We start from the raw sequence: 22,098 nt of genomic DNA on the forward strand, positions 1-22,098 counted from the left end.
TTATTGTTATGTCTATTTATTGCATGAAAAATTTCAATCAGTAAATGCCTTAAAGGTATTTATTAATGAGGTTGAAAGATAATTAAATAATAAGGTAAAAATTATCAAATTTGATAGAGGTGATGAATATTATGGAAGGTATGATGAAAATAGACAACAACTTGATCCATTTGTTAAATTCCTTGAAAAACATGGCATGTGTGCTCATTGTGGATGTATGCTTTGAAAATCGTCATGTGAGCTCTCCAGCAAAAGTAAGAATTTATAATCCACATGAGAAAAAACTAGATTCAAGTACAATCAATGATTTTTTTAGTGGTTATCCAATATAGAATTTATTGTCCTAACCATAGTACAATAATTGTTAAAACTAAAAATGTTAGGTTCATTAAAAATGATGAAATGAGTGGGAGTGTGGAACCATACAATGTGGAATTTCAAGAAGTTTGCATGCAAATTCCTTTATCTATGGCTTCTAGAAAGAGTAATAATTTAAAAAGACTCATTTAGAATTATTATGGTAATAATGGCTCATTATGATTTAGAATTACATCAAATGGATGTGAAAATAATTTTTTTAAACGGAGATTTAAAGGAAGAAGTTTATATAGACCAACCTAAAGGGTTTTTAGTTAAAAAAGGAACACCTAGTGTGTAAACTTAAAAAGTCAATATATGAACCTAAACAAGCTTTAGACAATGGTATCTTAAATTCAATGATACTATTACTTTTTTTTGGATTTAAGGAAAATACTATTGATCGATGCATATATCTAAATGCCAATAAAAATAGGTTTATATTTTTGATTTTGTATGTTGATGATATCTTGCTTGCTACTAATAATTTTGGCTTATTACAAGATACAATGTGTTTGAGAATGCATCTTTAATTCCTTATTATATTAAACTTTTAGAAAGAGTAGGAATAGGATACAATTTGTTTGAGAACGCATCTTTAATTTAGTATTATATTAATGCCTATATTTGGTAATGGAATTTATTATAGATTGATATAATCAGAATTCCGTATGAAAAGCTATCGTACAATATTTTATTCCTATACATACTTCCATTTGTGAACTCATTCTTAAATTGTTCTTGGAAAGATTATGTTTATGTTCAGTACATGTTAAACAAAAAGGTTGGGTGATCAATAAGTACAAAGGAGAAAGGAGAAGTGATTTGTCTCAATGGCTCCATTTATAACGGCAAAATTATCCAATTCCTAATCGTTGAGAAATGAGAAGTGCTACTTGAATTGTCAAGGCAGAAAGGCAGCATCATTTTGGACTGAGAATTTTCTGAGTCGAATGCAATGCATTAATTATTGCATTGAGCATGACATCCTACAATGTAAGCACTGGCGCCAGTTATCTGATGAATATAGTGAATTAAGACTTTGGGCCTCTTGGTTTCTTATGTTGATTAAAAAGGGGGAAAAAAAAAGAGAGCTCTGCAAATTTGTTCGCAATTCAACTTGGTTGAGAGGAAGAAAGAGATACCCATATATCAATTGAGTAAAGGTGATGATTAGAGAAGTGACCGAGCTTAAGATTAGACACCCTTCACTTTAGGCATATGCATCAAAGTATTAGACGTATGCTTTTTGACAACTAGATTCAGAGATTGGATATTGCTTCATTCTCCATCCATTTTGGCTTTCCAAAATTAGTAGCTGGGAGTTGGTCGTGTTTGGGGAAATTTAATTCAATCCAATCATCTAGGTCAAATGGAAGAGATGTTGGATGAGGATGGATGACCCTTGCTAATGGTAAATTGGTAACGCTTGTTTGTGCTTGTCTTTGTAGCATCGATCTGCCTGCAATAACCTTAAAAATTTCCAAATCCTGTTGTCTCTGCAGCATCAATCTGCCTGCACTAACCTCAGCAATTTCCAAATCCCGTAGCCGTAACATCTATGGTTAACCATATTTCTGTCTTTTCTTTGATCGAATCGAATACAAAAAACAATGGCGAACAGGCTGACGTTCGTTACAAACAAATTACAAAATCATATTCTTGAATAAACTCAAACAATTAGCAATAAATTCAAATTTATTTTCTGATAGAAACAGTTGTTCTCCAGTGATTATCCTTGTAGGATTCTAAGAATTACAGCAATGATCTTCTATTATGATTCCATTCAAGTGAGAAAGGGGAATTCGTTAATCTCATCTCCTGGCATTGCATTGGCAACTCCATGTAGTACAAAATTATCTTATTTGGAACAATTACAAACGATAAAGGCCACAAGACTGGATGATCTAATACAAAGAATAAGCAGCAATTACATTATGTTTGCAGGTTGTCTGGGACTTATCTCACTTTAACGGCGTTTGGGAAATGTCAAACAAATCGAAACTAGAGACATACAGTAACATGTCACATGAGGAATTTGGTACGTCTTTTGGCCTCGATTGAAAATTGATTGCTTAGGACAATTTAATCCAGTTCCCCTTTAAATAGACTCAGAATAGATGCCCCACAGCCCCAGCCTGAACCCCAAAGTATCATACATGAGATCTACGAGACATTAATAGCCAAGAATATCATTAAACCTACCATATCTTCTCAAAAGCAACTTACAGAACAATAACAAATTTAAAGTGTTATCCTAAAAAAATATTGCATTCACTCTAATAACGAGTTCCAAAACCAAAAATGTCTAGTTATTTGTCAGCTTGTTACAGGCTTGAAAAATCAAATGTTTCTACCAAATAAATTGGAAAGCCACACATTACCTGCTAAACAGATCTTTGAGAGATTTCTTAGCTTTCTCTGGCCCTTTTATCTCTTTCTCCATTCTCCAGCGAGAAAAGAATCCAGCAGATTCAAACTCGAATATTTTAGTCTTTAGTAATTACAAATTCAGCACCTATTGGCAGATGATCACTCGGGTGGCTATAGTTTGGCAATCCACCAGTAATATCAGGTGAATCCAACACTGGAAGTTCGAGAATACTAACAGGTTTTAGGCAGTCAGATGGGGAAAAGAAAATGTAGTCAAGCGTATTTGTGAAGTCCGGGGTGCAGTTTGTAAATGGTGGTTCTCCTCTTGTGAAAGCATGAACACTGCACAAGGGAAGGGGAAGTTCTTCCAAACATCTAACTGATGATGTTGACAAAGAGTTGCCAGAAATAAGATACCGAAAAACCTGCAAAGATAAGAACATACAGAATGTTGCAAAGTGTAAGGCTGCAGAAAGAACAAAAAACTAGTTGTAGGCAACTACTTAAGTCATTCATAAAAGTTATCAAGATAAAAAAAATGGCTATTCAGAATGTCAACCATAAAAGCTTCTTTATTGCTTAAAAACTATCAAGCAATAAAAAACATGCCTTACTATGCTGTGAAACAGACGATGCAGGTCTGACTGCCTAATAAGGCTTCTGTTGAGGATGAAGCCAGGTTTCTATCCCTGAATTGGAATAATACCCAAGGAAATAAGCCCAAAGATGAAAAGTGGGAGAACAATGTACAAAACATCAGGAGATTGATATCACAAAAATAAGGAGGCCCAGAAAGCATTCTAAAAACCAGCCACGGAGGAGGGAAGGTTTTTGACTGAGGATGCTTAAGGTGATCGAAAAAGAGCAATGAACATCAAATTAGAGTATTGAACAAGTCAGGCAATGCTTTTGGACGCTCAAGTTCACCAAACATCACACTTGAGCTTTCATGGGGTAAAACTGTCCATTTTCATGCGCTAGATATAGAATACAAAACAAAACTATGCAAGACAAACTGCTACTCAGCACAACCATAGTTCACTTGCATCCACAGTCTTCCTTCTAGAGGTTTATTCTTTATGCTAAGTTTGATAGGGAGGATGGAAAAGGGGAAGGATGAAAAATTTTTTAATCTAATGGTTGAGATTCATGACATGTGCAGTTTTGTCACACAACTATCAGGTTCATTTTCCTACATAAAATTGCATGAAATGGTCAAAAAAGAAGCCATAGATAACATGAAACTATTAGCAAATTGAAGAATTACGTAGCCTAAGGGAATTAGAAATTTGCCCCAGGAACCTAGATAAGCATATATATATATATATATATGAAAATTTAATAAATAAATAAATAAAATGTACTAGCAAACCTTATCGCCGGGAGTTGAATTGAAGTCACCAGACAAAATTAATGATGGAGTACATTCAAATTTGTCTGTTACCAGTGTTTTAAACTGAGCTAAGCGTGATAAAAGATATTTGGCTTGGGCAAGCTTAACATCAGCCCACTCTGGATCCCTGGAAAAAAACAGCAATAAATATACTTATGCTTCAACCCCATAGAATCCAAGATGAATAACACATTATTCCTACATTAAATGGATAAACAAAAATTTGGATAGTTTACCAATAAAGATGTGTGTTGGCCAGAATAACAACATGATGAAAAGGATCCTTGAGTTTAAAGGCAGCCATTATTCCTACACAATCTCGTTTTAATCTTACACGTGGATCATTGGGATCTCCATGATGCTCTTTAACAGAAGAATCTGATAACAGATCATCCAAGCAGTGAACTACCAGCATACCATATCATTACTAGCTTGTAGTTGGAGATAATAGCAAGTTCCATCGCAAAAAATAGAATTTTAGAAAAAAAAATATTAAGGTAGAGATAAAGCAAATAATGGTTTAAGATTTGCTTAGCATATGCAATGAACTATATCATTTTTGTTATTCATCAAATTATACTTGTGCTCTAATATCAACTAAGAAAACTTGACTGAGAGACATTTAGTGCAGATATTATCTATGATAAATATAACTAGAAGACAGTTTATGATTAAAATGCCATCACCAGCTCAGCTGATGACAATGCTAGTTCTGCACTTCTTTCCTTGTGAAAAGCCCTTCTCAAGCAGAAGAATGTACCATCTTAAAAAGTTAAATTTTAGCATTCTGCAGAATATTAGATCTATTCTTATCAACCTAAGCCGCAAGCAATGATATTATACAATAATAATATGATTTATGAACCAGTGAAAGTTTAGCAATCTAAAATGCAATATGCTTTTACACGACCGTTTGCTTTCTGCAAACACAATTTAAGTTAACTAGGGAAACACAATTTACTAACTTCCAAAAACCCCAGAAAACAGGGCATCTCTAACTGATCTATTTGTTTGATGATTTCCTATAAAGCCTTTCATTCAATGATAACACCAAATAAAGCTTCTCTTCGATCCATATCAACTAGTAAAGGACTTAAAAGCCTCCCAAAATTTTCTGGAGAAAAAGAGGAAGAGAAGACACTAAAACAAATGCATGTACAGTAAAACTAATTGTCCATTGTAATTCAAAGCAGGGGAAAACAAGGGTAACAGGTAGCAAAGTAATTATTGAGGAGTCCTCAAAGCCAGGGGCAGAAAGGCTAATAAAATTACATAACACAGCTTTAAGATGCCAAAATATCAAGCAACAAGTCATAATAAGTAAAACATGGGTGTTGTTGGATGCAAAAGGAAAACATAACAATAGAAAATCAAGCAACAAGTCATAAGTACAATACGGGTGTTGTTGGATGCAAAAAGAAAACATAATAATAGAAAAGGTTACCATTCTTTGGACCAGCACCATTATTTGTATTGGTCAGTGTCTCATTCTGCTTGTCAGCAGATAAGGAGGTTTCACCCTGTATCACGTCTACAAGATCATTGTATTCTATTGTTTCCTTTGAAAGGAATTCTGCACTGAAGCAATTGTGCGACGGTAAGTTTGTAAAATAAGACAGTATGATGGCTTCATGTAAAAGGAGGATCTTGTAAAGGCAAAATTTGTTGCAAAACACATACACAAAATGTAAGGAATAAACACCCAAGAAAGAGAAAAAGCTTTAATTTGAAAAAAAGTTGCTGTAAAAAAATCTACTGGTATATGCGCTAGAATATTCTTCAAATTCTAGTATATATGTTCAAGGAAATTATTTTGAAAGAAAAATAAAGACTAGTTTCAGCATACCAGTTGTTCTTATAAAATATTCCACACCCATCACGCTTCTGTCCACTTCTCTGAACATATATACTAGAATATCCATGGTCCTCCATATTTCTTTTATAAAAGGAATCATACTCATCTACTTCCTGGTATGTTTTTAGACCATAAAAAAAGGGCAATTAGAATAATATGCATAAATATACACAATGTATCTATGCACATGCACTGACATGGTCAATGCATAGAAGATCAGAAGCTGGAGAGGGAGATGAAGGTAGTAGAAAAAAGTGCAAATTTATGATCTTCATTTAAAAGAATGAAGCAAACCTGAAGGCAAAAGAAGTCAGCTCCAAGGTTTTTAAGAAGAGTTAAAATTGCTTGTGAACGAGCCTTCCATCTGTTAAAAAGTAGAATCAGAAAAATTAAGAATAACCTACAAGTCAGTTTGATTACATATACAATAGTAAACAATCACTTGGATATTAAATTGCAGAAAACAAATTTGAAAAAAGAAAGGAAAATGCATATTTACTAAAAAATCAACAACTATCCTTTTTAAGGTGGCCATAATCAAAGTTGAAAGAGAAGATAAACAAGTGAAAGATGTGGAGAAATTCGAAAGGTAATAAAGAAAGGAAATTTGGATTGAAAGACGATGCATGTGGTAATTTATTTACTATACTAATGAGGTTAAAAATACTAAAATTGGAAAAGACGTTAAGAAGAAAGGAGAAGGAAAGGCAATGGCAGTGGGATAAGTGAAGAGAAGAGAAAAGATGAAGAAGTAACTAATTGACCTGAGACAAGGAGACGGAGAATGCGGAAACAGAGAGCTCTTGACGTACACCTACAATACATACAAGTAGAAGAAACATAATACTACTTTATTGAAAATGGAAGCTTTAGATTACTTACACAAACAAGACAAGAAAAAAAAAATGATCCCAAATCCCAAAAACTAGTTACCTGAGCCAAAATGTTGTATGATACAAGACGGAATTTGATAACTTCAGGTTGGCTTCTGGTACCGGCACCGCCGTCCACCCTAACAAATTCCCGCATTGTTGGTGCTGCCTTGCTGCTGCTACTTCCTCCCGTGCTTGTCCTCGTACTCATTTTGCCGCTTCTGTCCATTTTCAATTTACTAATAAAATTTTAAACAGATACACACAGAGATCATGAGATGAATTTCGAACAAAAAAGAGACCAAAAAATTAGATTTTATTTTTAGAAACACTCTGCACTGCAGAGCACAGCCAAAAGTACCTGACACTGCCGATGATGGTATGAACGGGTAGGCAAGGAGTTAAAGCTAAACTCCTGGTCTTGATGAGCATGTTCGTTCGATCACAGTCACTCAGCGCCGCGTTCCACTTGTTTTACAACCCTCGCTTGAAATGAAAGATAATTAAAATAAATAAATAAATAAATAAAATAGTTTTAAAAGCTAACCCCAGCCCATTGTTTTGGTTTCTGTATGGTTCACCTTACTAGAGTAAGGCCCGTTGGCCCAAGAAAACTACGTTAGGCCCGCAATATGCTGCAACACCCAATCAGCTGAAACCCCAAGTTTCAAGCCCATCAGCAACAGCTTTGAACCATTCTCCAAACGAGGCGAGAGTAGAGGTCACGTCAGAGGACACATATCAAGCAAAGCGATAGGCTACCACTCAGTTTCATTGTAATTTTTTTTTAGATTTTATTTTATAAGTATGCTGTGTGCACATACCTCATTTATTCAAATTAAGCTGAAAGTTGTATTATAAATCATAAATCAATGAATGTCCATTAATTTGTTGCAAAACCCAAAATGAAGCAAATAAAAAATTTGGAACTCAATAAATTATTATCTCATTTTAAAGTGAAACTATTTTTTCTAAAGATAATTGATGTCGTCAATAAAGTATAAGATATATATTATTATATATATATATAATATATATATCTTATATCTTATATATATATATATGAGGTGTTTTCTTCCTAATCCGTCAAATATTCCTTCCAGTCCACTTTGAATGAATCTTTTAAGTAAAAGTTTTTAATCCAAAATCTATCACTTAATATAAAAATTATTCCCAATTTATATTAAAGAGATAGCTTAACAATGTAAAAATAATAATAATAAAAAGAAATTTTGGACTTAAAAAAACTTCTTCAAGAATTTCATCTACTTTTATTCTCCAAAAACTGCATCTGATAGAAGGGTAATGGGGAGAAAGCATGCTACACACACTCTCAAAAGCACTCCAAAAAACAGAGAGAGCAGCTTGCACCAAAACTATTTCAGCTTGGACCACCAAGGCTCACCAGGCCACCAATCTGGCACGGCTATCCTCACCAAAGTCAGCTTTTTCAACTCCTTTAGCTGCCATCCTCATCCGCCATTGCGGCCTCATCGACGGTGGCGGTGGTACTACCTTCTCACACTTTTATCACCATTTTATAACCATGATAAGAAAAATAATGTCTTTCTTCTTTTTGAGCTGATTTCAATAAAAAAAAAATATCTTTTTTTTGTGATTGGGTTTTGTTGCAGATCATTGTGGACCTCCAAAGGTGAATTTTTAGGAAGACCTCATGAACCCAACTTAATGGAAACAAGAGCATGTAATTTTTTTTTGGTATATTTTTAATTGCTTAGTTGCTTATTTTTAAAACCCAACAATTTGAAATGCTTAAATTTTCACCTTTTTTTTTTATTGAATTAATCTTTTATGTTTGTTGCAGTTGGTGATTGTTTCTTTAACAAGCTGGGGTTTACTTTTTTATGGAGGTTATAAGTATTTTACTTGGAAGAGAAAGAAGAAAATGTAATAATTTTTTAAAACCTTTTTTACTAATTGACCATTCATTTTGTTGGATATCCAATGCATGTTTTGCTTTTAATTAAAAAAAAACCCTAAGTATACACATTTGCTCAGTTGTTATGTGGTTGATCCTTGTCTATGGTGTGACTGTACAAATAGACTCTTTAGAAAGAAAAAATGCTATTGTAATGAAGAGTGTAACTTTTTATGTTGTTTTAGATTAAGATAGAAAAATGCTAATGCTATTGTTCATAATTTCTGGCAATTTTGGCTTGTATATATCAAATATTTTAAGATTTTTACGAGTGTTGGTCTAATTATAGTATCATTTTTATACATTGCAAATAGCTTTGGGAGGAATTTAGTCTTTGCTATTCACCTTATCTATGGCTTGGTTATGCAATTTGACTTATGAGACAATGTACACGATTTTGAAACTTGAAAAACCTCTTAAATGTGTTGGGTGATTTTTTTCTTTATGTAGAGGGTTGGATAGGCATCCAAATAAGTTCTATAGGGTCTGAATACATAAGAGGAAGTAAGCTAAGTATACAGGATGATATGTATTTTCTATCATATAAAAAAACAAAAAGAAAATTCCAGAAGTGCATGGAGATATTTCACTTTTTGCCTTCCTCAAAAACCAAATATATACAACTTCTGGAGTCTTCCATAGATCCACTGGCTTACAACAACTTTCTTTCTTTTTTTGATCTTTATTTCTTCTTTTTTGTCTTAATCAAGGTAAATTTTCTGTTCTCATTCTCTCAATTTATTTATTTATTTAATCCTTATTTTGGTTTTTAATTGTTTAATTAATTTATCTATTGTATGAAATTTTAAGAACTTAAACTTTTGTTTGGTTTTCAATAACTAACCATGATTGTAGGATTTCGACAACTTGAACCACTTTTTGCCTTCCTCAAGAATCAAATACCCATTCAAAGTAGTCCCTTATTGTCTTAGAGGCTAAGGTTAAGATTGAATCTTTTCTTTCCGACAATGAATTCCTCTCTTTATGAATGGGTGTTTTTTTTTTTCTTTTTGCTTTTTATTGTTAGTTGTAGGATTTAATTAATTTTTATTTTCTTATTTTTTTATTTTTCTTCATATTTTTGGATTTCTTGACTAATTACATTTGAGTTTTACTGGCATAGCTGAACTATTAGGGAGACCTGTATCCTCAAATATATTATTAGTACTTGATTTAACCTGTATCCTTGGATGTTCAAAATAATTGAGTGTAGCGCACACTAATAAGAACTGCAATATTCTGTTAAAATTTAAAATATAAAACAAGTTGTCAATACTGCAGATTTACTAACCCAAGTTCTCAATATGATCGAACAAAGTCAATGCACCTACAATATCTTCAAAAATTAACTATATCCTTGGATTGCTTTTATTTATCTTTGACTATATGTTGTTTATGTTTATTGAAAATGTTTTTTTGGGCAAGATTTTACATGCTTTTAATTTTTCTTATGTGAAATTTCATACTATGTTTTGGAAAGAAGAAATTGTTGAAGGTAATGTTTCATTGATTTGCCCAACTTTAATATGGAACTTTTAGATATTGATATGAAGCTGTTGTGTAATGTTTCAATAAGTAACTTTTATTCACTTATTTATTGTTGAATTTGATATCTTTAATCCTTTTCATTTGGGTTCAGGTTGAAGAATTTGCTCAAAAAAATTCAACAAGGGATAGATGGGTAATTTTCTATTCGTAATGAAATTCAATTCAAATAAATTAATGGTTAATAATAATTTGAACATCTCAACCATATGGGTGCCAGATTTTTTGTTTTTATTGGGGTTTTAGTTGTTGTTATTTTATCAAGTTATGAATGATTCTTATAAAGATAAAATATTTTAATATATTGTATGACTATGCTCCAATTATTTTTAATAATGGACTTTAATAAATGATTATAATCGAAATTATATTAACTACAGGATGTATCTCTCACAACATGAAAATATAAATTTGGTTTATGTATATTGGGGCTGTTACTTAGAGTTCATTTATATAAATTGTTAGTGGGTGGTTCCAATGTAGTTCAGGGCTTGCAGACACATTCATCTTATTTGGCATGGCCTTTGATTTGTTTGAGGTATATTTGATTACAAATAAATTGATTTGCTATACCTTTTTAACCTGAATTAGTTTTGTCTCATAGTTTACTGTTTTGAATTTCAAGCTCAGCAGCTAAACAATGACATATTTGATATCATATGCTACGATGCTCTAAAAGCTTCTTCTGATATAGCTGAGAAAGAGGGCCCCTATGAGCCGTGTAATGAGAGTCCTGTGAGTAAGGTAGGTGATTTTCATAATTTTTTTTAAAATGCATGCAATTATTTTTTATTTTGGTTATTCAATGTGATTACAATGTCTTAAATGCTCATTTTTTTCTGATTTATTTTGTCCACCCTTGAGTTTTCTGTTAAATTACAAAATATTCTTCAGCCAGAGATGTAGGGTGATACTCGTTCAGATCGTTAGAATTGGAATGCTCGTAGGAATATGATAGCTAAGAATAGAGTGAGAAATTCACTTTTGTTAACACATATGCCTACTGCTTGAACTAGCCATATTCTTGGAAATAGTGAATGCTTTGAGCCATTTGCTTCCAATATCTATAGTTGTAGAGTTCTGAGGTGACAATTCCTGGCTTCCTTTTATTCATCTCCCTCCATTTATTTGTTATCCATTCCTTAAAACTTATTTTCTATCTATATATAGTTGTTTTTTGCAGCACGTTGCTGGTATTAATATTGTGGATAGTTGTTGCCTATTTTTCTTTTGTGTAGGAGAGCAAATAAAGCTGACAAACAAGTCAAGAAAAGAGGAAGTGGCTTTTAGAAAGTATATAGCCTTTCTTCTCAGCTTCAAAAAGTAGTGGGAGAGTCTGAATTGCATAGAATTGAGGTATGGGTATTAGTTTTTTCCCCCTTAATTGTAGTAGTTTTTCACGATGGTATTGTTGGAATTTTGAAATTCTAGAGTTGACTTTTGCTCTCTTCTTTACTACACTTTTAGGTTGTGAAGAAACTTTGGTTGTATATAAGGGAGAATAATTTGCATTGCCCAAAAAAAAAGCAAAATATTATATGTGATGAAATCACTCCATGCCATTTTTCACGTAAATTCTATTAATTTGTTTCAAATGAATAAAGCCCTAACCAAGCTTATTTGGCCGTTAAGTGCTGAAAATTGTATTTTCTTTTGACTCACTTCATATTTATCTACTACGAGTGCTCATTTTCTCTAATTTTTACCTATGTGACTTACATATTGAACTCTAAGAGGGCAATTTCATTTTTTATTTGCATTAAAGAGATCAGACCTTTTACGTGTAAATTGGTCATTGCAATTAACCAATTTTACTGTGCAAAGACACTTGGACACATGCACACATAGATCTCAAGTTCTAAACTTGCCAAAAGGTTTTCGCTGCATTTACTACTAAAAAATAATGTGAAGGAATCTGTCATTCTTTATCACGGTTCCTTTTTGGTAGTTGATTTGAATGATTAGCCTTAGTGGGATTTGTAAAGTACTATATTTTTAAATTTAGATTAACACGTTATTTATCTTACCTTTGGTTCATAAGTGGAAAATAACACGTGATCATTTGTACTTTTTCCTGAATATAGATAAAGATGTTACTATTGTTAAGCTTCAAAGTCTATAGGTCTATTGTTTAACGTCCGAATCTTTCAAACAATAGTTTAATGTCTTCAATATCTTCTTAACTCAGTGACTTTAATAGCTTAGTTGACCTTGATCTCATCTACAAGGGTTTGTTAGGGTTGGTGCCACAAAATCTTAGAGAGCTAAGGAATTTATTGAGAAATGGTCTTTAGGAGCAATGGTCTTGGTGGGTCCCTGTTGGTCAATTTATTCCCTGCTCCAAGTCAATTGCAGGCTGTAGTATTTTCATAGTTAAAACAAACCCACAGCATAGGGCAGACCTGTCAGCTACTTTTAATTAAAAGTGTTTCATAAGAGAACAATAATTTGTAGAGAACGAAAAGAAATGGGTTTAATTACTTAAAAATGTAGTCTGATACCAATAAAAAGCAAACTGTTGTACATATCTCTCTTTTTTTCCTAGAAAAATTAGTAAAAATTTACAATTCCAATCTTCTTTTTTTATCATAAGATCTATATCCAATATGGAGTTTAAAAATTCACAATTTGATTTTTTATTTTGTTTTGTTTTGTTAGGATAGTATAATATAATATAATTTTATATAAATATGTAAAGGTTAAAATTTTTGACATAAAAAAATTTAATGTGAATAGTTTTTTTTTTGGCATGTGGACGATTTAAACAACCGCTACGTGTTCTACATTTAATTATTTTTATTTGATTTCATATAAATTTAAAAATATTTTAATACATCAATTATATTTATTCTCATTAAATTATCAATTGACTTATTTATTTTATGGTCAAATTATGTCAAATATCTTTATACTTTGTAAAAATTTAAAATTTAGTACTTCTACTATAATTCATAAAAATTTAATTCTAGTACTATTTTGATTTTGATAATTGTAGTCTATTCACTAACTCTGTTAATCTTTTACCTTTAAAAATGTTGATGTGGCCATTAATTTGATGACATAGGTATTAACTTTGTTGATATGGCATTGATTTGCTGACATTATAACTTAGATGAATGAAATCAGTTATAAAATTATATAAATGATCCATGTACTCATACAAAATTTAAAATTTAATCCATATACTAACACAAAATTTAAATTTTAGTTTTTATACTCGCACGAAATTTAAAATTTAATTCCTCTAATATAAAAAAATATTTTGAATTTTAAACTATTGTTTTTTAAAGTTTTTTAAAATATTAAAATTTAAAAATATTTTAGCCCCTCTAATATAAAAATATTTTTTGAAATATATTAGTTTTTATTATATATAATTAATTATTAATAATATCATATTAATAACATTATTATTATCATTTATATTAATCAATTATAATATTAATAATTTAAATTAATATATAAAAATTAAATTTATTTTAATTAATTTAAATATATCATATAACAAAATTTATAATGAACCAAATTATTTGAAAAGAGTTGTATTTGTAATGAATCAAAATAAACCATTAATAAATGATCATTCTATCAAACCAAACAAAATAAGAGATTTAAATTTAGATTCTTACGAGAGATAAGCTTCTATCCATTTGAAGGATAAATTTTGAATTCTAACAAAATGAAAGGAAGAAATGATTTATTTGATAAACCGAATCATCAATATCATGTATCATAATATGAATTTTCAATTTTTTGAATCTTCATAAAAAAAAAAAAAAAACTTATCTAAAAAATTATGTTAAATTAAATAATAAGTTTAATTTTAAAACCAATACATATTAAGTTTAGTAAATTACTTTAATGTATTTAAAATCCTAAATCTAAATTTAATTATAAAAAATATTTAAATATGGTTTAATTTAAGGAAATAGAAACATTGTTTTGATGGATACTTTTATCCTTATAAGATATAATTTTAATTTTAATTCATTTGATAAATTAATAATAATGATTTTATTAAAATTAGATAGTTATAGATTTATATTATATACTAACAAATTTGTGATAGATTTTTAATATATTTGTGTAAGATTTTTTTCATATACCCACAATATATTATAATTGTGATAGAAAAGTATAACAAAAGTAGTAACATATTTATATTTTATGACAAAATATAACAAAAAATAGTGACAGCATTAGTAATAGTATTTGACATATATGATAAATAATTGTGACAGATTTAGTGATTATATAAAAATTATGATAGAATATTATGATAGATTTTTTAATATTGTGATAGAATATTATGAGAAAATATTGTAACAATGTTTAAATTTTAATATTTTTAAAAAACTAGAAATTTTCTAAAAAATTCAGAATATTTTTTATATTAGAGGGATTAAATTTTAAAATTCGTTATACAGGTTGCTTCTTGAAACCCCAAGAAATGGTACCCTCACCAAATACAAAGATCCACTCACTTGTAGAAGCATAATCATTTATATTAGTAATCCAACTAATATTAGAATATCTTTTCAAAACTGAAGGATATCCATTATAACACAATCCATAATTGATTGTTTTCTTCAAATACCTAAGTACTTTTTTAACTGCTTGCCAATGCAAGTTATTTGGATTATTTGTGTATTTACTTAACTTTCCAGTAACAAATGTTATGTCTAGCCTTATACAAGTTATTGCATACATTAGGCAACCAATTATTTTTGCGTATTGCAATTACTTCATTGTCTTACCATATTCAATGCTAATTTTAGTTGAGAATCTATGGGTGTAAATATTGAAATACAATCGAAAAGATCAAACTTTTTAAACACTTTTTTAATATAATATGATTGTGACAAGATTATGCCATTATCATTCCAAATTATTCTAATTCTAAAAATAACATTTACTATATTCATATCTTTCATTGAAAAATTTCTTTGTTTCCTTAGCTTGTTTTGACTCAGTGTCAAATATTAGCATATCGTCCACAGATAAGCAAATTATGTCTCTTTTGCCTTATTCAAATTTGCTATATATGCACTTATCGGATTCATTAATTTTAAAACTATTAGCAAGAACGACTACATCAAATTTCTAGTGCCATTGTTTTGGCGATTGCTTAAGTTCATAGAAGGACTTTACAAGCTTACAAATCTTGTACTCTTGACCTTGAATATTAAATCCTTCTGATTATTTCATGTATACTTCTTCTTTTAATTCTCCATTTAAAAATGTCATCTTTACATCCATTTGATGTATAATCAAATCTTATATAAATATATAAAAGTCAAAACTTTTAGCATAAAAGGAAATAATCCTATGTGGATATGTTACAATTTTTACACGTGCAATGTTATAGATAAATACCATGTGTTATATAGTTATTAAATTTGATTATATAATTAATTTTAAAATAATTTATTATGACTAAATTAATTATGTTTAAATATCAATATTCTTGCCTCCTATAAGTTAGGTATAATTAATTTGATCATTAATTCAAAAAATCAAAATTTAAATAGAAAGCTAATTAATCATGAATAATTTTACATATTTACTAATCATTATTTATGATCATTTAAACATATTAATTTGCTAGAACCATCTTATATATATATATATAGATAGATAGACACATACACACAAAAGATAACTACAATATATTAACATGAAAAAAAAAACCAAAATAAGTCTATATAAGTAGGGTAATTTTTTATGCATGAATATTGTCAAATAATATCATGTGTTTAGATTATAATTGACAATTCAAATTTCAAAATTAAAATTACAAATTAATTTAATATTTAATATTTTTCAATTATCGTTCAAAAAATATTGTTAACTATTTAATGACTTTAATTTTTTTTAAAACTTTAAGTGCAAATATTTCTTTTTACTTTTCACAATAAATTAAAGTCTTATTGGCCATGCATTTAGTAACTTTAATTTTGTTTTGAATTCTTTATAACTTTTTATACTTATATTACCTTAATTTTAAGTGTTTGATTTTAAAAATAAAAAGAACTGATAGGTCTAATTATGTATTTAAAATTTAAACACTATAGTAATATGTAATTAATGGAGATGAAAAGTTTTCATAATAAATATGTAATTGGTTTATGAGTATGTATGTTGTCTATATATATATATATATATATATATATATATATATATATATGATGGTGATATGATGAAGTTGACACATACAACAACTGGTGTCAAAAAATTTTCATTTGTATTCTTTTGTTCTTTTTTTTTTTTTTCCTTTAATATATTGTTTAAATAATGGTATAACTTTTTGATATTTTACACCAATTTTTTGCATTTTATAATAAGCTTTAAAGGGTTGTTGCAAGATTATAACTTTGTGAGTATTATTATTTTTTGTGATATGTTCTTTTTTTTTATTTTGTATTATATTTTTGTAAATATATTTTCCTTGATTATTCAAATTAGAATTATTAGATTTATCTTAATTATGATTATTTAATTTTTTTTCTTTTTATTTCAATTTTGGTTTAGTGTTCTTGAATATTTTATTATGAAAATTAATTGATAATTAATCTTTTCTTCTCAATTTTATAGTTACAAGGTTTTTATATTAAAACAAAAAGTTATAATGTTAAAAAAAGAATATGAATGATGATAAATTGTTTTTATCAAAAGTTTAATTTTATTTATAGACTTCTTTGAATGATTTCACTTGATCTATTTATATATATTTTTTTAATTTTTTGATTTATTATTAATATTTGACACTTATGTATTTTTATCTCTTTGATGAATTTATTATTCAATTTGCCAATAAAAAATGATTAAAAGTCTACTTTTCTCTTTTTTTTTTTTGTTTGATTACTAAGTATTGCATTTGTAATGAGTAGAAGAGAAACTATTCTTCACTTATCTTTATTTACAATTTTATTCTTCATTTTTTGTATGTGATTCAACACAAAGGTTAACCAGCTTGATATTTTTGAATTTATATTGGGTTTTCAACCCAAAGTTCATACATATATAATAAATTTTTTGTTCATTCTTTTTCACACAAATATAATAAATATTTAGTTTTTTTTTTCTCAAACATATATAATAAATATTTGGTTTAGCATATACTTTAGTATATAATCACTGTTTTCCACAAATATTTCTTACAATGTCTTAAATTATTAAAATTTTTAGTTTCTAAAGCGAAATAATTTTTTTAATGATATGATTTTATAACTAAAATATGTATATTCAAATTGATAAAAAGACAAATAATTATTAAAAGAAATCATGCATTTCCTCTAATTGATTTAAAAAGTAGGTGAAATTACGTTGAAATCTTAAAGTAATTAAGGCAAATTTGATCACACTTATGTAAAAATATTTAATTTGATTTTTTTTTTCATTTAGCTTTTTAATTACACGTAGTATCCATATGATAATGAGTTACTCTTATATATCATTTGAATATATGTATATGTAAATTTTATCAAGTATTTAATTAAGTATTAAATAATATTATTTATTGAATGTTTAAATATTTTAAAAGTATTATTTTCCCATAGATGATTTGGATATCTACATATGTAAATTCTATACTTTTGTTAAAAATAATATTTTTATGTATAATTATAAAAAAATATAACTTGTGCTTAGCACAGGCCACAAGTTAGTATATAATAAATCTTTTGTTTTTTTTTTTTAACACATGTATAATAAATATTTGGTTTTTTTTCTCAAACATATATAATAAATTTTTGGTTTAGCATATACTTCAGTATATAATTTTTTTTTTCCAAAATCATTTCTTACAATGTCTTAAATTATTAAAATTTTTAGTTTCAAAAGCAAAATAATTTTTTTAATGATATGATTTTATAACTAAAATATGTATATTCAAATTAATAAAAAGACAAATAATTATTAAAAGGAATCATGCATTTCTTTTAATTGATTTAAAAAGTAGTTGAAATCTTAAAGTAATTAAGGCAAATTTGATCACGCTTATGACAAAATGTTTAATTTGATTTTTTTTTCGTATGACTTTTTAATTACATGTAGTATTCATATGATAATGAGTTACTCTTAGATATCATTTGAATATATGGATAAGTAAATTTTATCAAGTATTTAATTAAGCATTAAATAATATTATATATTGAATGTTTAAATATTTTAAAACTATTATTTTCCTAGATATCATTTGGATATATATATATATATATGTAAATTTTATATTTTTGCTAAAAATAATATTTTTATGTATAATTATATAAAAATATAATCCATGCATAGCTAAGACCACAAGCTAGTTATAAATAAAAGCAAGTGAAATTAAAAGCTTAATTATAGTAATTTTAAGTATAAAAGTAACCAATCCTTTGCTTTTGTATAAAGTCTTTGGTTATCAATCTTGCTTTAAATTTATCTATGATTCCATCCACCTTCATTTTCTTTTTGAAAATCCTTTTATCCCCAATTAGAACCTTGGTAGAAGGTCAACTAAAATTCAAGTGTTATTTCTTCTTTCTAAAATGCAGAATCTTAAGGCTTTATTGCCTCTTCATATGTAACAGGACATCCCTTCTACAAGGAACACAAAGAAACTGGCCAAGCAATTTGGTTTCTCTGGACGTTTGAGCAGCCAGCAAAAATCCAATCCAGGTAGGATTAGACAATTTCCCTCTGGTTTAGTTCCACCTTTGGATGCTTTCTTTCATCTTAAGCAAAATTATTTTATTTGAGCATGTAGATTTCTACAATTGGAATCGAATTAAGGTTAGGTACTGTGATGGATCATCATTCACAGGCGATGTGGAGGCAGCCAATCCAGTAAGTTATTTGAATTATTTGAGAAAATTACTGCGTAATGCATTTTCTGTTTTTTAACCTAATGGTGATGTGATTAAGTTAATAGTCTCTACGTCAGAGGAAATAGAAATTGGGAGGCTATAATTGATGATCTTTTAGCAAAAGGAATGAGAAATGCTAAAAATGTAAGGCCTTGCTTAATATTTGGTAATTTATTCATTAACCTTTTTACTGCTTGCTGATGACTTGTTGGTATCTGTTTATTATAGGCTATTCTTTCTGGCTGTTCTGCTGGTTGATTGGCTTCGCACTGTGAAAGATTTAGAGCTCTTCTTCCCTCTACAACTAAAGTAAAATGCATTTCAGATGCTGGCTTCTTCATCCATGCGTAAGTTCAGATGAAGAAACTTCTACCTTGAGCTTTATTATAGCTAAAACAATGGCAGAATATCTCAACCATGAATGCAAACTCTCTAATTTAACATTACAGGATTCCTTATTTCTGGTAGGAAGGACATTTCTGGAGGGCAGCACATGGAAAATTTCTATGGCCAAATGGCTCAATTACACATATTGTCTCTATTCTCTCTCTCATCCTTTTTTGGGGTGAACTTTTTTGAAGATTTTTAATGATTGTGAGCTATATTAGAATTGTTCATCAAATGCATTTTCTTTTTCTCAAAAAAGACTGAGATGGACCCTTACCAGTCTTATAAATCTAATGTCTTGTTCAGGGGTCTGTTAAGAATTTGCCAGCATCTTGTACTTCAAGAATGAGAATGAGACCCGAGTTGGTAGGTGTGGCTATATGATACCATAATGATTGTATCTTTTCCATTAAAAAAAAAAAGTAATATTAGTACCTTCACTCTTCTGCACTTACTCTTCATTTTCACCATTATTGTGCAGTGTTTCTTGCAGACTATGAAAACGCCAATATGACAGTTCATTTGCTGATGTTACTATACCCAAAACCATAATATGGTCAAAATCAATTGAGAGAGCTAGGCTTCATGGTACAATTCAATGTGATCAAAGATTGGGAAAGCAAAAAAAAAAATGAGTGGAAAAAGAAAATTAGCTTATATCTCTTACTGGAAGAATAACGTTTTGGACCTCTCAGTTTGACAAGGGCCTTGCATACTGACATGGATGACATGTATTGCATTCAACATGTGGAGGTAGAGACAAGTTTTGAAGCGCTTCAAGTTGGTTTTTCTAGTAAATGAAAGCATAGAAGGTTTACATGAATGAAGGAAAAATTGTCTTATAATTACAGATTTCAGGGTGCAATTCTTAAGTGCAGGAAAGCAGATAACGTGGTCAAGAAATAATTCTCCAGCAGTGGGTAACACGGTACGTACATAAGAGATCTCATTCCTTGTTCTTCTTTCTTTTGTCTACATATAATTTTGTTGGTGTTGGACATTTAAACTCTAGTAGGACCTAAAACATTTTTCATTATTTGTTTGTGATTGAAAATACTTGTAGAAAATTGCAAAGGCTGTTGGAGACTGGTATTATGAGCAGAGTCCTGTTCAAAAGATAGACTTCCCTTACCCTTGCAACCCCACTTTTATGAGCAAAGTCCCGTTCAAAAGATAGACTGCCCTTACCCTTGCAAACCCACTTACCAAAACACTGATTCTGAATCACAAGTCCCAGATATATAATATATAGTGCTTACTTTATGCAGTCATAATTCATGCATATTGAATGATGTTCATGTCTTCTTCAAGTCCTAGCTGTCTATCTCTACTCTGCATACCTCTCAGGTTTGCTATTTATTTTTTATCAAAATTAAGAAAAAATAAAGTGTATAATATTGGAATCAAACAAGCTAAGAATTCAAAGGTGCCTGAACTTGCAGTATTATTATGTAATTGCCAATGACTGGTCTTAATTTTGCTTCAATGTTAGTGTTGGTTAAAGAGATGGCATTTGCTTTTCCTATTCCTATATATACTCCACTTATTTCCAAATCAAGTTGAATGGTTATTATCACATTTTTGCATGTTTCTGAACTATATATTCTTCCTTGCGTAAATTTTTATAGTTTATGACTTGTAGTACATTTTGCTAATAATGCTAACAATGGACAAAAAATACAATTCAAACTGGGATTGGAGGCATGGCAGAAGAAGAGAACAATAAAAAAGGAAAAGAAACAAACCAAACCTAACCTTATGATGTACTGGAAGATTTTGTGACACTGTTGAGCACTTGAAGAATGGTTTGTTTTTTAACATTCTCGAGTAACAACGGAATGAAATGCATTTAGCCACTCCGATCTCTTACCACAGCATGCATGCAGAATACCATTAGCCAAGTACAATGAACTGGAAATGATCGATGTAACAAATAGGTACCGTTTTAAATTGTGATACACATATCAGAGGAATTGCAGTCGCACAAGGAAAAGAGATGCATATTGAATGGTAATATAAATATTAGATTAGATTTTGAGTGAAAAAAATTTGCCCCTATAAGCATCAAGGCCGCCGTATTTACCCCTCCGACAGAACAAATTGCCAGGTCAGAGGATAGGATCCCCCATTTTTCTTTTCTTCTTAAAAGCTATCTAATAAATACTATACTTATTAGCTTTAATGCTAAAGGTTGGTATCAGCACAAGAACTTCGCCACTTGGCCAGGATATTTAAGTGCCCATCATTCATACAGGTACAGTTTCTTGACCTGAGAACTAGTGCAACAAAACTAAGGTTGACATTGGATTGGATCAGATAGATCTTTATTCATCTCAAATTCAATTTAATTTTGTATCTATCAAATTTGAATTTGATCTAAAATTTTTTTTATATTTAATCTGATATTATATAAATTATATTTGATTTAATCTTATTTGAAATTAATAAAATATTATTTTTTAAAAATATAAAATATTATTTTTAAAATATAAATATTTAAATATATAATTATATAAATATATATAAATTAA

The 22,098-nt window shown here is 29.2% G+C and overlaps 2 protein-coding genes across 28 annotated transcripts; one reads left to right on the plus strand and one right to left on the minus strand.

Moving 5' to 3' along the window:
* Positions 1-2,535: 2,535 nt before the first annotated feature.
* LOC111275351 (carbon catabolite repressor protein 4 homolog 4-like) lies at positions 2,536-7,362 on the minus strand. Of its 6 annotated transcripts, none has more exons than XR_016328989.1 (10): positions 7,212-7,362; positions 6,912-7,089; positions 6,743-6,792; positions 6,273-6,342; positions 5,970-6,091; positions 5,568-5,701; positions 4,360-4,528; positions 4,103-4,250; positions 3,340-3,922; positions 3,018-3,155 (listed from the first exon to the last, which is right to left on the minus strand). XR_016328989.1 is itself a non-coding variant. In XM_089745850.1 (9 exons), exons 1-9 carry the CDS (start codon positions 7,280-7,282, stop codon positions 2,847-2,849), a joined length of 1,224 nt encoding a protein of 407 aa, XP_089601976.1. In that variant the 5' UTR covers positions 7,283-7,361; the 3' UTR covers positions 2,536-2,846. The 6 variants fall into 6 exon arrangements, 4 of the variants coding, with proteins under 4 accessions (XP_089601976.1, XP_022716423.2, XP_022716431.2 ...); XR_016328990.1 differs by having other exon boundaries at positions 3,019-3,155; positions 3,345-3,922; XM_089745850.1 differs by lacking the exon at positions 3,340-3,922 and having other exon boundaries at positions 2,536-3,155; positions 4,360-4,501; positions 7,212-7,361.
* A 579-nt stretch (positions 7,363-7,941) lies between these two features.
* Positions 7,942-21,422, plus strand: LOC111275375 (uncharacterized). 22 transcript variants are annotated; one of them, XM_089745867.1, is made up of 15 exons: positions 7,942-8,358; positions 8,485-8,504; positions 8,676-8,758; positions 10,429-10,470; positions 10,800-10,872; positions 10,965-11,078; positions 11,573-11,690; positions 18,869-18,992; positions 19,081-19,160; positions 19,239-19,324; positions 19,409-19,527; positions 19,630-19,774; positions 19,874-19,933; positions 20,049-20,495; positions 20,631-21,422. In XM_089745867.1, exons 1-7 carry the CDS (start codon positions 8,169-8,171, stop codon positions 11,582-11,584), a joined length of 534 nt encoding a protein of 177 aa, XP_089601993.1. In that variant the 5' UTR covers positions 7,942-8,168; the 3' UTR covers positions 11,585-11,690; positions 18,869-18,992; positions 19,081-19,160; positions 19,239-19,324; positions 19,409-19,527; positions 19,630-19,774; positions 19,874-19,933; positions 20,049-20,495; positions 20,631-21,422. The 22 variants fall into 22 exon arrangements, 21 of the variants coding, with proteins under 21 accessions (XP_089601993.1, XP_089601990.1, XP_089601984.1 ...); XM_089745864.1 differs by having other exon boundaries at positions 18,905-18,992; positions 19,630-19,933; positions 20,049-20,320; positions 20,419-20,495; XM_089745858.1 differs by having other exon boundaries at positions 18,905-18,992; positions 19,630-19,933.
* Positions 21,423-22,098: the final 676 nt, after the last annotated feature.

The sequence above is a fragment of the Durio zibethinus genome, chromosome 17 (genome assembly GCF_047325235.1).
Source record: "Durio zibethinus cultivar Kanyao isolate XHJ-2024 chromosome 17, ASM4732523v1, whole genome shotgun sequence".
Taxonomy (NCBI): Eukaryota; Viridiplantae; Streptophyta; class Magnoliopsida; order Malvales; family Malvaceae; genus Durio; species Durio zibethinus.